This window comes from Mustelus asterias, chromosome 14, assembly GCF_964213995.1.
Source record: "Mustelus asterias chromosome 14, sMusAst1.hap1.1, whole genome shotgun sequence".
NCBI classification, from domain to species: domain Eukaryota; kingdom Metazoa; phylum Chordata; class Chondrichthyes; order Carcharhiniformes; family Triakidae; genus Mustelus; species Mustelus asterias.
Window position 1 is genome coordinate 74165298 of NC_135814.1, and position 17468 is coordinate 74182765.

Here is a 17468-nt window from a genome sequence, read left to right on the forward strand (position 1 = left end):
TGTCCAATTTCAGTTTCAGGTGCATCAAGATCCACCTGAAACACTTGAGCATTGTCTAGAATCCTGAACACCCAAACCCACAATTCTTAGTATCGTATTCAAACTTTGTGCCCCAACACCTACATCTAGGTCATTAATAACAAAAAGCAATAAAACTAATAGTGACTCCTGTGCACCACCAGAAGTGAATGGTCTTCAAACAGATCTGTATACTACTTCATGCCTATAGATTTTCAGCCAGTTCACAATTCAGTTCAATAATTACCACTAATAATGGAGACTTTAATCTTATAGAGAAGTCTCTTGTGCAGTACCTTGTCCAAGTAGACTGCGGATTGGACATCCTTCATTTATCAAATGTGTCATATCATAAATTTCCATTGAAGCTTGAATTTTGGATTCCTGAACTAAAAGTTGTCATCTGGCTCTATTCAGCATAAATAATAAGCAAAAGTTGTTAAATATTGAACCATTGCTATAAGTTGTTGGCTTATTTACGCCACCCCAACCTCCCCCCGCCAAAAAACTAATTTGGTTTTCATAAATTCTGAGAAGAGGTTTCAAGTGCACCCACCTGTCTTTTCTTCGGTGACCAAGAAATAAGCAATACTTTTGCCTTTCTAAAATAAATTAAAAAGGCAGACAGAACTTAATTCTGGAAGCTAAGAACTTCACATATATAATAAATATATTTGTTTCATAAATTACAAAGACTGAGTTTGAGTGAAATAAATTGACAATATGTTTCCTGAGAAATTACATTTATTATAATTTGTAAAATGTCATAAAAATGAAAAGATTTCCAAGCATGGAAAGCCATATTTCATCAGATTAATTTTCAAATTACAAAACATTAACATGAATGTTTCAAAATTAGATATATAACCTTACAGTTTCAAACCCTCACAAGGGAAAATGTCATCTTCATTGGGTTAAAGATTCCATGGCCTCCATAGTGGCCATAACCCAGGCATTATATGTTTAAAGCTATGATTCAGCTTCCTGCATCATTATATTAAATTTTGACTGGATATCTAAAAGCATAAAATATTAATCTTGATGAAACAATTAAAATATCTCTCCAAATATTGGCAGGTAGTATATTCCCAAACATACCCAATTCTCATTTATGACAGACCATTTCCACATGTCCATCGACTCCTTTAAAATTTTTAACCCGTTGTCTTAAACAAGGCAACTGTCACAAAAGTGGAAAAAAGTGCAGAAAAATATTTGCTTCAAATATTTTTAGCTCCATCTATTCCTTCAATTTAATATGCAGAATCAACACACCAAATCACATCCAGAAAAGAGTTATAATCTTTTATAAATCTCAAGATTTCCTTCTGAAATTGTTGAGAACAATGCCAAATTTGATTGCACTAATTTAAGAACATGAATAGATATGGGCCAGTATTTTCCGCCTCTGCATTGGTCAGCCCATAAATTTTTCTTCTATCCACCATGAAAGAATGAAAAGGTGAGCACAGAAGCAGGAAAAAAACCTGGCAACATTATTAATGAAAGCAATTAAGAACTTTTAGTGGTATGTTCAGAATGTGTTTTTGAGATCTATGTACATTCATACTAAAAACTGAGAATCAAATCTTTATTAGGCTACCAACCAACGTTGAACCCTGGTAGAACTGAAGGGAATGCAAATTTTTAAACAGAGTGCAACAGAAGCAATTTTCTCTGCAAGGAATCATTTCATTTTACACTGAATTTTATTGTTTAGAAGAACAAAGTTTTCAACCTGCAACTACAATTGCAACACACCATTTGAACAAGTTTAAAAAACCTGCTTACATACTGAACCATATCAGGTTCTCTCAGATAATCACAATATATTCAAACAAATTATCCTTTACATGGATTTGTTCCAAATGTGAAAAATCTTGAATAACTATATTATATAAAAGTTGCCAACTATAATCACTGACCCCAGTCACAGCTGTCCAGTATATCCAAGCTGCCTTAAAAAGGAGATTCATGCCTGGGTACTATCGGAACCATTCAACATGGAATGAATCAAGTAGACATTTAAAACATCTTTTTAAAGTTGCTCATTATCCTAAATATAATAGCCATAATTCTAAATCATTTTATAAGGGTATTTCCTGTTGCGATAAGTGCAAAAACGTTGATGTGTGCCTCCGTGTAACTTTTTAAAAAAGTTTGAAAGTGCTAATATATCAGTGCTTCACTGAAAGTCACTGCTTAAATTTACCAAGAAAACATTTATGTGCTTACAAGTCACATACATCTGGATCACTTTTATAAAGTGATCAAGCCCAACATAAAAAAGGAAAGGAAGTTTTCCAAAGTGCAATCCTTTCACAACTAACTATACTCCAGTTTCAGAATACCAATTCCCGTGACCTCATGACAACTTTTGTAAGAATCATCAAACCGGAACCGTTTGGGAACGATGGTTGATTCTTCAGAAATATTTTCTTTATCCAAATGTCTGCACACACCAAATGTGAGGGATCGTATGGGATTTTCTTCTAAAGGCTTAACGCACTCTTCCGTCTGTGAAGCACATGGCATAATTTCAGGCACAGGGCTACTCATCAATTCTTCTGCTTGCAGCCATGGATGAAAAAGACATGCTTCAGCATTTGATCGGTTCCTTCAAGATGAAAGGAGAAGTTATAATGTCAAATTTTTTTTTAAAGACGAAAGGACGGAGATAAATTAGAACAGTGAAAATAGTTGCGCAGTCACATTAAACCAATCATTATGCATCTGCCAGTGACTTAGAACAGCTAAAGATCAATTTCAAAGTTGTCAAATAGACCATTGATTTATTTGTAAAACTATAGGGAGAGGTAGTGGAAGCAGATACGATAGTGACTTTTAAGGGGTGTCTTGACAAATACATGAATATGATGGGAATAGAGGGATATGGTCCCCGGAGGGTAGGGGTTTTTAGTTCAATCATAGAATCCCTACAGTACAGAAAGAGGCCATTCGGCCCATCGAGTCTGCACCGACCACAATCCCACCCAGGCCCTACCCCCATATCCCTACATATTTACCCACTAATCCCTCTAACCTACACATTTCAGGACACTAAGGGCAATTTTCTAGCACGGCCAATCAACCTAACCCGCACATCTTTGGACCGTGGGAGGAAACCGGAGCACCCGGAGGAAACCCACGCAGACACGAGGAGAATGTGCAAACTCCACACAGACAGTGGCCCAAGCCGGGAATCGAACCCAGGTCCCTGGAGCTGTGAAGCAGCAGTGCTAACCACTGTGCTACCGTGCCGCCCCCAGATGGGGTAGCATGGTCGGTGCAGGCTTGGAGGGCCGAAGGGCCTGTTCCTGTGCTGTAATTTTCTTTGTTCTTATTTAACAAAAGTAGATACAGCAACCCATCAAGTCAATGTCAATCTTGAAATGCCTTCATGAATATAAGAATGAGTCAAGACTGGTATGCAGAAAGGTTACCATACTAGTAGGGTATGTTTCCCCCTTCAAATTGAAGCATCTGCTGAACGTTACAGAATTGAGGTTAACTCAACAGAAAACATTACAGAAGTTGTTTCTTTAACAAGTTTTACATGAAGTGAAAATAGGGCACAATCCTATGATTTTCACTTTCTTTCATACAAATGAATTCCAGCTAGAACCACTGATTTATATTTATGGACAAGTACTGAAATACAGTCAGCTAAAAGAAAATTAAATGGATGGACTTACGGAAACACAGTGGATGACACCTTATAAGGCAAGTAATAATAGTTTCCTTTTGTAACCTCCACATACTACAGAAAGCTAGTCTCAGTAATGGTGACCATGAAACTTATCACTTGTTACAAAAACCGATCTGGTTTATTAATGGTCTTTGCAGAAGAAAATCTGAAGCTTTATCTGACCAGGCTTACTTGTGACTCCGGATCCACAGCAATGTGGTTGACCCTTAATTGTTTTCAAAAGCAATAAGGGATGGACAATGAACCTTGCCAGTGACGCTCACATCCCATGAACAAAAAGAAAGAAAACCTATCTAGCAAATTGGATTCATGATCTGCTTTCAGTTGTGTAAGATCTACTAATTTTAGGATATGTTGTTGGTCTGTAATATCTATGGATTTTATTCCATAATCACTTTTAATTGGTTTAGTTTTAATTTCTGTTAGTGAGACAACGCACAATCAAGGCAGTTAGAATTCTTTATAGGAAGTTTCTTGTTTGTGAGAAACAGACATTTAATTTCTTTATAATTTAAGTGCCTACGAATCTGTGATTCAGCAGTTGTGTTTGAAGAAATGACTAAAACTAGTTTGTTCTTTACATTTAGAGAGTACCAAACTTTAGATTCATTGATTCTGGAGCTTCCGAAAACTATTGTTAGATATGGATGTTGTTTTAGCGCATTGTATTATTAAATGTTGAGAAAGAAAACATTTTGGGGTTGTGGGGAATGAGCATCCCCACTGGATGACACTTCCAAAGAATCAGCACAGCCATAATATTTAAAGAAACCATGCATTGCTTTAATTGATATGTAAAAGTTTAAAGTTAAAGTTTAAAGTTTATTTATTCGTCACAAGTAAGGCTTACATTAACACTGCAATGAAATTACAGTGAAATTCCCCTAGTCGCCACAGTCTGGCACCTGTTCGGATCAATGCACCTAACCAGCACTTCTTTCAGAATGCGGGAGGAAACTGGAGCACCTGCAGGAAACCCACACAGACACGGGGAGAATGTGCAAACTCCAGACAGTGAACTAAGCCGGGAATCGAACCCAGATCCCTGGTGCTGTGAAGCAGCAGTGCTAACCACTGTGCTACCGTGCCACTCCAGGGGGATATAGCAGGGGAATTTTCTTTATTATCGGATATTATGATAGGAAATGTTCTTAATGGTTTTAGTATTTATGGGAATGGGTTAAAATATGTTGACAAGAGAATGTGACCTAATTTGTTACTGCCCTGTATCTAAAGGAAATGTATCATTTATTTGCAATGAAATGTAAACTTCTGAGGCTTAAAGAAGGAAGAGATTGAGCTGTGCCTCAGCTTACAACCCATGAAACAGGGATGGCAAAGATGGGGTGACACAAGATGACTTGTATCATAAGTCAATGGAAGAGGTGAATTTGGAGTATTTCCAAATAGAGGAGGAGGAATAATGAGATATGGAAATAAAAGTTGGAAAATTGTAGGGGGCGATTCTTCCAAACAAATTCCAAGTGTCGAATTTGCGTGCAAACTGGAGTAAAATCACTCTGGTTTCTTCAGTGGCATTTCAGAGAAGAATCTCCCACAGTCTGCACTGCTGACTGCACCAGCATACATAATGTAAGAAATCTGGGGGCGGGGCCTATTCCTGCTGGAGAGGCCGGCAGCATAACACTGAGCAGGCCACTGTGCATGCCCCAATCTGTCAGCACCGAGATCAGCGCATGTGCAGTGGCCCCGTCTGCCGGCCTCCCGACTGCTGGCCAACTCGCTGGCCAGCCCCGCGACACCGGCTCTTTCACACCTCCATGGCCTGATCATTGGCACTCCAAGCATGCCCTGGCCCAACAACCCTACCCCGATCACTCCGCCTTCCCACCCCGATCGCTGACCTCATCTTTCCCCCAACTCGCCGATCCCGACCGCAGAGTGGCAGCGCAGCAGGATGGAAGAATCGCCCCCGCAGTCTTTGTTGATAGTGTTATCTTGGCTTATGTGGTATGACTCTTCTGGACACAGTTCAGCGGCACTTCAAAAACAAAGAGACATCACCCATGCTGGAAATGTTCAAAGACTCCTCGGATCTTGAGGGATAAGGAACTTCTATGTTGTTTTCACTGCTTTAAATATACGTAAAATCTTGGCTTAACAAATTCTACTCAATTCATAAATAATAGTTATTCTTATCTTGTAGGTCAAGCCAACTGAGGGCCCTAGTATTAGAAATTGAGAATTCGAACCATAAAGTTTTAAAGTTAATTTATACTGCAAAGTCCTAAAATCTTTCAGTTGCAACTCCAAATGATAATACTAAGGAATGATATGAGAATTAAATGGGGAAAAAAAACCATACAGCAAAATGTTCAAAATTTCTTCTGAGGATTAGCTCAAGTGAGCAAAATTTACCAATCGACTAAATTAAAGCTTTAAAACAGCTTTGTGACAGCAGAATTCATTTGCTTGGAAATGTTCTCACAGGTTAAGAATGAGATACATAATAACCTAGTTTTTGATCCACAGAAGTTTTCTGTAGAAAGGGAAAAGGTTGCTCAATCACCTACAAAGTACAATCTAGATTCTAACTCCAATTCATGTAGGAGATAGACAGAATGAGGCAGCAGCAATTACTTGTGAATTGAATTGTGGATGATGAAATTGAAGGGTCTGATAGCCCCACCTACATCCCAGAACTCTTCATTCCAATTCTTCAATACCCAAACCACTATCTTGCCTCTTCAACCCCAACTCTTTCACAACAGATGCATGGTGGTGTCATAACCCAGAATAACACATTCCGATAACTGATGGACCCTGTAACCTTTCTCCAACGCTCATAATCCTAGGCTCTTTTGGCAGACTCAAGACCCTTGTTGTAACTCGAAGACAGTAGAGCTCTTTCCCAAGTACTCCCAGACATCAACAGCAGATCCTTGCTGTCTTTTAGAGATACCGTATTTCACCATTCCCACCAAGTTCTGATATATTTATTCTATGATCAGCACAACTACTCATTTTCAAGGGCACTGCATCTTCTAGTGTTGTCACAAGTGTCTCAGTCCTTTCAGCTCCAGGGATCCCTCCCGCAGCGTTGATGCCTTAGAAGCTCTACTTCCAAATTTTCAGAATTTTCCAGTCTTCTTAGCCCTGCTCCTCCCTCACTACAGCAAAGGAAAAATGCTCATGATAAAAAGCCCATGGAACTTTTTCTTGGAACAGTGAAAGTATTTTTCATGTATACACCAAAATAATGGAAGGCACAATGAAGTTTTTCCTTGGTTACTATATTCAAGGCATTGCTTATGTATTCAAAAATGTTTGCATCAGCATATTTCATTTTTTAGATTCAGAGTTCAAAAGCAGCAAATACAAAATTGGTCATTTAGTCGTACAGAACTTGAGTATTGCTGAAAAAATATATTTTATCGAAGCTTTGCATCTTGATCTCATCAGGACATCACAAGAATGTCCTGATGAGATCTTGGTCTGTGGGAGGGAACCGGAGCACCTGCAGGAAACGCATGCAGACATAGGGAGAATATGCAAACTCCACACAAGACAGTCACCAAAGGTCAGAATTGAACCAGTGGCAAGTACTGCTGCCTCGACAGCACCAGGGACCCCAAGTTCATTTCCAATCTTCGGTGACGGTCTTGTGTGGAATTTGCATGTTCTCCCCGCATCTGTGTGGGTTTCCTGCAGGTGCTCCAGTTCCCTCCCACAGACCAAGATATGCAGGGTAGGTGGACTGGCCATGCAAAATTGCCCCTGAGGGATCCAAGATGTGCATATTATCCATGGTAAATGGTGATTACATAGGTAGAGCAGGGGAGAGGTCCTGGGTGAGATATTCCGTTAGAGAATCGGTGCAGACTCGGTGGTCTGAATGGTCTCCATTGTAGAAATTCTATGAAATAGGTGCAAGGTTCTGTCTGTAGATATCAGAACCCTGTGTATTAACATATGTAGCTTCCAGTCCACGCAAATGCGCACAATGCGAGCTCAATGAATCTTAAACTGTTTGTTTTGCAGAAATACTCAAATACAAAATTATTTTCCCTGGTTATATTCCAAATTTATGAAACACAAATGTTATGCACGACTCCAACATAAGACCCAAACAAGAATGCTGCTATAGGACATCAAAGAATCAGTTGCAACAGTTAAGTGCTTCTGCAGTGTTAACCAATCATCTAATCATTTACAAATCATTTGTCTGCCTTGTTTGTCATTGAACAAAGTGCAACTGAGTATTTGCTAACCAATCTTCCTTTCTACCTTCATGCTAAATAAGTTAATTGATAAAATTTATGGATTGGTACCATTCACCTCATTAACCCAGAACTTTCAACAAATATCGACAAATCACGATGTCCACCTTGCTTAATATCCTGCGAAACCTTAACAACTGACTTATCTAGCATACACTCAAGCTCTAAGACAGCAATTTATGCTATTCAACCCCGATCAGTTGCATTCCATCCCCATGGTTGCAATTCCCCAAACCTCTTCAAATTTTAAACCAAGCCCCTGATTCAGTTATCTGGTCAAGAATTACCATAAGACCATAAGATATAGGAGCAGAATTAGGCCATGCGGTCCATCTAGTTTGCTCTGCCATTCAATCATGGCTGATATGATTCTTATCCGCATTCTCCTGCCTTCTCCTTGTAACCCTTGATCCCCTTATTGATCAAGAACCTATATATCTCTGTCTTAAAGACATTCAATGATCTGGCCTCCACAGCCCTAGTGGCAATGAGTTCCACAGATTCACCATCCTCTGGCTGAAGAAATTCCTCTTCATCTTTTTAAAGGAGCGTCCCTTCACTCTGAGGTTGTGCCCTCAAGTTCTAGTCTCTCCTATTAGTGGAAACAACCTCTCCACGCCCACTCTATCTCGGCCTCTCAGTATTCTGTAAGTTTCAATTAGATCCCCCCTCATCCTTTTAAACTCCATCAAGTGTAGGCACAGACTCCTCAACCACTCCTCATATGACAAACCCTTCATTCCCGAGATCATTCTTGTGAACCTCCTCTGTACGTTCGACAGGTATGGGGCCCAAAACTGCTTACAATATTCCAAATGGGGTCTGTCCAGAGCCTTGTACAGCTTCAGCAGTCCATCCCTGCTCTTGTACTGTAGCCCTCTAGAAATGAATGCTAACATTGAATTTACCTTCCTAACTGCCAACTGAACCTGCATGATAAGCTTCAGAGAGTCCTGAACTAGGACTCCCAAGTCCCTTTGTACTTCAGATTTCCAAACCTTTCCTCATTTAGAAAATAGTCTACGCGTCTATTCTTCCTACCAAAGTGAATAGCTGCACACTTTCCCACATTGTATTCCATCTGCTACTTCTTTGCCCACTCTCTAAGCCTGTCCAAGTCATTCTGCAGACTCCCCACTTCCTCAACAGTACCTGTCCCTTTACAAATCTTGGTATCATCCGCAAATTTAGCAACCACGCTCTCAGTTCCAAATCATTAATGTATATAGTGAAAAGTTGTGGTCCCAACATTGACCCCTGTGAAACACCACCGGTTGCCATCCTGAAAAGGACCCCTTATCCCACACTCTGCTTTGTGTCTTCATCCAATCTTCTATCCATGCCAGTACCTTGCCTCTAACATCATTGGCTCTTAGCTTATTTAGAAGCCTCCTGTAAGACACCTTGTCAAAGGTTTTCCGGAAATTCAAATAAATCACGTCCACTGGCTCTTCCTTGTCTAACTTCATTACTTCCGCAAAGAATTCTAACAGGTTTGTCAGACATGATCTCCCTTTGACGAAGCTGTGCTGACTCAGCCCTATTTTGCCATGCATTTCCAAGTACTCCACAATTTCATCCTTAATAATGGACTCCAAGATCTTACTCACGACCGAAGTCAGGTTAACTGGCCTATAATTTCCCAACTTCGCCCTCCCTTCTTAGTAAGAAGTCTCACAATACCAGGTTAAAGTCCAACAGCTTTATTTGGAATCATGAGCTTTCGGAGCGCTGCTCCTTCATCAGGTGAAGGAGCAGCACTCCAAAAGATTGTGATTTCAAATAAGTCTGTTGGACTTTAACCTGGTTTTGTGAGATTTCTTAACGTGCCTACCCCAGTCCAATGCCGGCATCTCCACCTCATGGCTCCCTTCTTAAACAGGGGTGTTACAATAGCCTTTTTTCAGTCCTCTGGAACCTTCCCTGACTCCAGTGCTTCCTGAAAGATCACCACCAATACCTTCACAATCTCCTCAACTATCTCCTTCAGAACCTTGGGGTGTAGTCCATCTGGTCTGGGTGATTTATCCACCTTTAGACCTTTCAGCTTCCCTAGCACCTTCTCCTTTACCTCTGCCCCCTGACTCTTGAAATTCTGGCATGTTACTGGTGTCTTCCACCAGGAAGACTGATACAAAGTACCCATTCAGTTCCTCTGCCATTTCTTTGTCCCCCATTATTACTTCTCTAGCCTCACTTCACAGTGGTCCAATGTCCATTCTTCTCTCTCTTACTTTTTATATATCTAAAAATACTCTTGCAATCTTCTTTTATATTACTAGCTAGCTTACCCTCATATTTCATCTTCTCCACCCTTACTAGTTTTTTTAGTTGTCCTCTGCTTGCTTTTAAAGGCTTCCCAATCCTCTGACTTCCCCCTATTCCTCGCCTCACAGTATGCTCTTTCCTTTGCTATCCCTGACTTCCCTTATCAGCCATGGTTGCCTCATCCTCTCCTTAACATGCTTCCTCTTCCTTGGAATGAATTTATGTTGTGCCTTCTGAATTATCCCCAAAGACTCCTGTCACTGTTGTTCCACAGTCTTTCCTTCCCACTCTCACCATTTTAAATTTTGCTGAAGGGCAAAAATCCAATATGTCAAGTACAGTAAAATCTTTATTAGCCAGCACGCAGAGAATGGATGGTGCTGATAGTGACAGTGAGCAAAGAATTCCAGTTGTTAGAGTGCGGGATAACACAGATTACTATAGTTTGAGAACATCCAGATGGAACTACAACTGGGCCTAAATAAATCTTCCATTCATCCACAAGTCAAGGACGGCCAGCCAGGATTCCTTTGGCAAATCCAAAATACTGAGAGTGCTGGAAATCAGAAATAAGAATAGAAAATGCTGGAAGTATTCAACAGGTCGGACAGCATCGGTTGAGAGAGAAACAAAGTTAATATTTCAGGTCTGTGACCTTCTGAAAGCTTGATGAATCTCTGCATCTCTCTCCAGAAATGCTGCCAGACCTGCTGAATGTTTCCAGCACTTTGTTTTGAACTCAGGATCCTGATGGCCTTCTGTGATTTTCAAACACCAATTCATTCGTATCATTCTTCAGCAACTGAACAATTCAAAAACGAATGACTGATTGTCATCCACAACCACGGAGTAAATCAGAACCTGAATCCAATAAGAACCAAATCCTCTATTTTTCTTCAAGATACCTTTACCAATGTTAATTTTTAACTTGAGGAAAGTCGAAATGACAATTGTAGCTTGGTGATAATCACAGAAAACATTAAAGCTATCTAAAATACTACGTGACAACTTTGTCATGCGAAAACAACTTGCTGCAGAATTTGTGAACCATTTGAAAATGCTTTTTTGTAATTATGTGACTTTATTTTTCTCATCAAATGTATACTCACTTAGGTTCTTTGACTAGAAGTTGCTGAATAAATTCAATGGCAGTTTTAGAGATGCCTTCAAATGTTTCTTCTGAATAATCAACATTAACTTGAGAGATATTGAGAAAAGTCTCTTGTTTATCTTCACCCTGAAATGGAGACTTTCCTGTCAGCAGCATATAAACCAACACTCCAATGCTCCTGTAGATAACAGACAAAACAAAGCTGTAAAGCAGAATCTATAATTGTTTGTCCATTTCAATGCAAAGAATCCCAGTTATATATGTATCATTACACAACTTTGGTATCATTTTTAAGAGACAGTATTGGTACAGCAATCTCTTTGAAATATCACAACTATGAAAATGATACGGTGAAAAGACAGTTTTTTATCCAATTAATTTGCAGTTGATGGTGACTGGTGGTTAACTGCCAAGTATTGTTTGAAATAGGCAGCTTGGCTGACTGGTCAAGGCATTGCCCTGAGGAATGAACCAAGGAATGGTTGTCACTTATTTTGTTCAGCTGAAAAAGGCGCAATACATGTCTATGTTCTCTGTCTGCAAAGAACAGGCCCTGTGAATTAATATATGTAGCTTCCAATACACGCAAATGTGCCACACTGTGAACCTGACTGACAGTCTTAAATTGGTTGTCAGCGTAATTCTTAGCACACCGAGGATCATTCAGCAAATGTTGCCAAATCGTGGAATTACATCCAATGTTGCACACTGTGTTTTGGGTTTGCAAACACATGCTGGTTAGATATAGTCTGCACCTTCTCAGCTGTGAACAGCGAAAGGGAAATGCTATTTGATACAGTCCACCAATCTTTGGAATGGATGGTGTATATACTTAGCACATTGGCACTGAAATTAATATCTCACATTATTCATTTCTGTGATAGGTGGCATCCTGTTAGGGGGGAATGTCACTTGTGTTGCTACTGTATAGCATCAGCACGAAACAGCTAGCTTCGTCTGTTGCTCAAACTTTTGAGATACCTTGCCCTTCCAGGCTGATCTGAGGTAGACTGGATACTTTGCAAAGCCAAAAGTGATGGCCTTAGTCATGACACATGGATGATATGTTTGCTAGATTTAAAACTGAAGCTCCATGTAATATTTTCTTTACGTGTCCCACTGGGCTCCATCTTGCATTCAAATTCACCTTTGAACTGGAGTAGTCAAATTAACTTCCTTTCCTTAATAAGCAGATGCTGAAATCGGGCGCATCAAAGGCATCCAGCAGGATAATGGCACTACATATGACACAAACTCATGGACGGGCCTGTGGCTGACACTTTAGGCCGTGTCTTTAATCTGAGGTAAAATGAAAAGGGTCATGTGACCTTCCTAACAAGAGAAAATGCTGATTCAGCAGGTCGGGCAGCATCTGTTTAGAGAGAAACAGAATTAACATTTCAGGTCTGTGACCTTCCGAGAGCTTGATGAAACTCTGCATCTCTCTCCAGAAACGCTGTCAGACCTGCTGAACATTTCCAGCATCTTGTTTTGAACTCAGAATCCCAATGGCCTTCTGTAATTTTCAAACACCAATTCATTCTGATCATGGGGCAGCACGGTGGCTAGCACTGCTGCCTCACAGCGCCAATGTCCCAGGTTCCGGCCTCGGGTCACTGTCTGTGTGGAGTTTGCCCATTCTCCCTGTGTCTGCATGGGTTTCCTCTGGGTGCTCCTGTTTCCTCCCACAATCCAAAGATGTGTGGGTTAGGTTGATTGTCCATGCTAAATTGATCCTAGTATCAGGGGGATTAGCAGGGTAAATGCATGGAGTTGCAGAAATAGGGCCTGGGTGGGATTGTGGTCGGTACTGACTTGGTGGGCTGAGTAGCCTCCTTCTGTACTGTCGGGATTCTATGATCATCCTTCAGCAATTGAACAATTTAAAAACGAATGATAGATCGTCATCCACAACCATTGAGTAAATCGGAATGATGCAGCTGAGTAACAATTAAAGGGAGATCGGGGTTCTTTTGCTGGAAAGAAAGTACAAAGTCTTCACACTTGGAGACAATAGCGACAGCATCTGTGTTTACCGGTTAGATTGCTGGTTTCCAAAGTCCCAAAAGGATGTTGAAATTGTCAGGTTCTGAACAGTTATGCTCTAAACTGTCTATTGACTTCAAAGATAAGAGAGTTGAGTCGAAAGATTGGCTAATCTGCATTTCTATCTGGTTCCAAAGCCCATGTGATTCACACTGCCAGGGAGATGGGATTTGAGATGGTGTTCATAAGATGCCGTTATGAGATCAGGTTGTAATTTTTCCTAAAAATATCAAACCTCACCGCTCGGGCTGGGGACAGAGGGTGCAAAGTATCTCTGGTTAACAATGCAGGAATGTGGGTAGGAGTTCATGCTCAGATTGAAATCAAGTCTTGCATGAGGATCTGAATGAGACTGGAAGGTTCACCTATGTTGCACAGAGGGAGAATCTCCAGGAAAAACCCTCACAAAGACAGTTTTAGGGTTACAAAATTATCAGGTTGGGAAAGGAAAATGATGGAAACAAATCCTCAGGACCGGAGAATCATTTTGGACATTTTCCAGGAGAATTGCATGTCCACTTGAGGGATAGCATAAAGTATATTGGCAAACTGGGCTTTTTTTGCGTTAAAAGCAAAAAAAAATGATGCTCCGTTCTATAGCTTAATGTGCAAGTTGCTTACAAAAAGTGTTTAACAAATACTGCCTTTAGTCTGTTTGTTACAATAAAAGCCTTAAAACATTAAATATTGATGGATCATCACTGGAGGTTCCAATTTCTTTTTAAAAGTTGGTGGTCTCTACAGAATATGTGACAACTGAGAGCACGATTTTGAAGTACAATGCAATGTCAGTAAGGAGGCAAAATGCTAAAAGACACAAAGATCAGCAATGTCAGGTGAACCTGCACAGGGGTATGGTTATGGGAATCTTGTGGTGTACATTTCCTGACATGTACTGGTTTGCAGCATCATCAATGCACCCATCTATCATGAAATTTGCTCACTTCCATGACATTCTCAGGTACAAGGGCACTTTTACTACATAATGTTAACATACCACATGTCTGTTCCTGTGGAAATTGGATCATAATTCAAGATTTCAGGAGCTGCAAAAGAAAGGGAAACTACATAAGTTGAAACATCCCAATGAATTCCATCTTATGAAATGTAAATCATATTTTACACATTTATTAGAGTTTTGTGAGAACATAACTAGAAAGTGAGATAAAAGGGGACCTGTGGATGTTGTACATTTGGGTTTCTAAAAGGCATTCAGTAAAGTGATACAGAAAAAGATTATACAGGGCTCAGGGGTTGGGGTAATATATTGGCATGGATAGAGGATCAGTTAACGGACAGAAAGCAAAGAGTAGGGGTAAAAGGACATTTTCAAGTTAACAGGTTGTAACTAGTGTGGTGTATCAAGGATCAGTGACAGGGTTTCAGCAATTTGCAATCTATATCACTGACTTCTATGAAGGGTTCAAGGGTAATGTATCCAGGTTTGGTAACATTACAAAGCTAGATTGGACAGTAAGCTGTGAGGATGACACAAAGAAATACACACAGGGTAAATGAGTGGAAATTAAGTGGCAGATGGAGCATAATATGGCAAAATGAGAGGTTATTCACTTTGGTAAAAACAGAATATTTATGAAATGGTGACAAACCTTTATATGATGTTCAGAAAGATTCAGATGGTTTTGTACAAGAAAAACAAAGTGCCAGCTGTAGCAAGCAATTATGAAGCCAAATAGTATGTTGGTCTTTATTGTAAGGGGACTGGAGTATAGAAAGTAAGGATGACTGGCTTGTAACCTTTCTGCCAAAGGGAAAATCTCTCTCATCCTAATCCATCTAGATCCTTTATGATTTTGAGCACATCTATCAAATCACCTCTCAACCTTCCTTATTGAAAATACCCCAGCTTCTCCAATTCATCCATATAACAGAAGTTCCCTCATCCCTGGAACCATTCTTGTAAATCCTTTCTGCATCCTCTCTAAAGCCTTCACATCTTTCCTAAACTGCAGAATATACCATTTGAGGCTGAGAGCGTGTTCCATAAAGGTGTTCATAATTTCCTTGCTTTTGTACTCCGTGCCTATGTTTATCCTATATATGCTTTTTTAACCACTTTCTCAACCTGCCCTGTCAACTTCAATGATTGGTACACAATTGCCCCCAGGTCTCTATTCCCATGCCACTTCTAGAATTGTACCCTTTATTTTTTATTGCCTCTCATTCTTTTGACCAAAATCTCTGCATTAAATTTCATCTGTCACGTGTTCACCCATTCCATCAACCTGTCTATATTCTCTTGAATATACGAATGTATGCATTAGGAGCAAGGGTAGGCCATTCTTATCTTGAAGTCTATCACCATCCTCCTCACAGTTCATAATACTTCCAAGTTTTGTGCCATCTGCAAATTTTGAAATTGTGTCATGCATACCCAAGTCATAAATGTACATAACATAAGAAATAGGAGCAGCAGTTGGCTATCTGGCCCCTTGAGCATGCTCTGCCATAGAGCAAGACCATGGCTGATCTCACTGTGGCATAACTCCACTTTTCTGTCTGCTCCCCATAACCCTCCCCCATTTGTCGATTCAGCTTTGAATATATTCAATGACCAAGCTACTGGGGTAGAACGTTCAAAGAGGTTAGTGGCTTAGAGAAGCAACTCCATCTTAAGAGACATGTTATTTTTAAACACTTATCAGTTCTAGATTCGCTTATGAGAAAAATGTCTCCTCAGCATCTTCCCAATCAGGCCCCCTCAGAATTGTATGAGTTTCAGTAAGATCACCTCATTCTTCTAAACCTTTGTTGAGTTTAGTCTTAACCTGCTCAATCTTTCCTTATAAGACAACCCTTTCGACTAAGTGAACTTCTCTGAACTACCTCCAATGCTAGTATATCCACAAAAGTACAACTTCACCCATCATCTGTACAATTGTGCCCAGACTTTTTTTTACTGTGATACTCCATTCCCCTTGCAATAAAGGTGAACATTCCATCTCCTCCCCCCTGCCACCCCTTGCTCACAGCATGGGCCAGGATGTAGCAAGACACCTACCCATCACACAACTTGCTGGTGTGGGTGCATACATGTAGAGTCAGGGTCAACTATTACTATACTTGCATGCTAACCTTTTGTGATTTGTGGACGAGGACACCCAGATCCCTTTGCACCGCTGCACTCTGCAGTCTCTGTCCATTTAAATAATATTCTGTTCTTTTATTCTTCTTGCCAAGGTGCGCAACCTCACATTTTCCACGTTAGACTCCATCTGCCAAATTTTTGTCCACTCAGTCTATATCCCTTTGCAGACACTTTGCATCCCCCTCATAACTTGCTTTCCTACCATGTCTGTATTGCTAGCAAATCTGGCGACAATACAGTCTGTTCCTTCAACCAAGTCATTAATATTGATTCTAAATAGTGGAGGCCACAGCACTGATCTCTGTTGCGTTCCATGCATTACAGTTTAATAACCCGAGAGTGTCATTTTTCCAGACACGTTTCATGTTAGTTCACCAATCTTCTATCCACGCTAACATATTACCCCAATACGACAAGTCCTCCTCTTGTCCAGTGACCTTTCAAATGGCACCTCAAAGATCTTTTGGAAATCCAAATATACTACATCTATCAGTTCTTCTTTATCCATGCTGCTTGTTATATCCTCAAATAACTCTAATAAATTTGTCAAACATGATTTCTCTTTCCCAAACTATGTTGCCTCTGCATAATTTGTATTATGGCTTTTCTAAATGTTATGCTGCTGCTTCCTTGATTAATGGATTCCAGCAGTTTCCCAATTATAGATCTTAGGCTAACTGTCCTACAGTTTCCTGTTTTCAGTCTCCCCCTTTTCTTGGATCAAAATACAATGTTTTCAGTTTTTCCAATCTGCTAGGACCTTTCCAGAATCTCGGGACTTTTGGAAGATCATAACCAGTGCATTCACTAATTCTGCAACCACTTCTTTCAGGGGACTTGATAGCCTTTCGTTCATTACTTTGCTCGAACTTTTTCCTCTAGTTATCATGATTGTTTTAAGTTCCTTTGCTCGGCCCCTTGATTTCTGGGCTCTTTTATTGCCTTCGACTGAGATACAAAATACTT

At 40.1% G+C, this 17468-nt stretch overlaps 1 protein-coding gene across 1 annotated transcript in view; it reads right to left on the reverse strand.

Moving 5' to 3' along the window:
- Nucleotides 1-747: 747 nt before the first annotated feature.
- Nucleotides 748-17468, reverse strand: part of LOC144503771 (serine/threonine-protein kinase 17B-like) — a 32498-nt gene continuing 15777 nt past the window's right edge. Inside the window, exons 5-7 of the mRNA XM_078228620.1 lie at nucleotides 14391-14439; nucleotides 11346-11525; nucleotides 748-2635 (exon numbers count right to left, since the gene is read on the reverse strand). Coding sequence (XP_078084746.1) covers nucleotides 2344-2635; nucleotides 11346-11525; nucleotides 14391-14439 — 521 coding nt within the window. The 3' untranslated portion in view covers nucleotides 748-2343. The remainder of the gene's footprint in view (nucleotides 2636-11345; nucleotides 11526-14390; nucleotides 14440-17468) is intronic.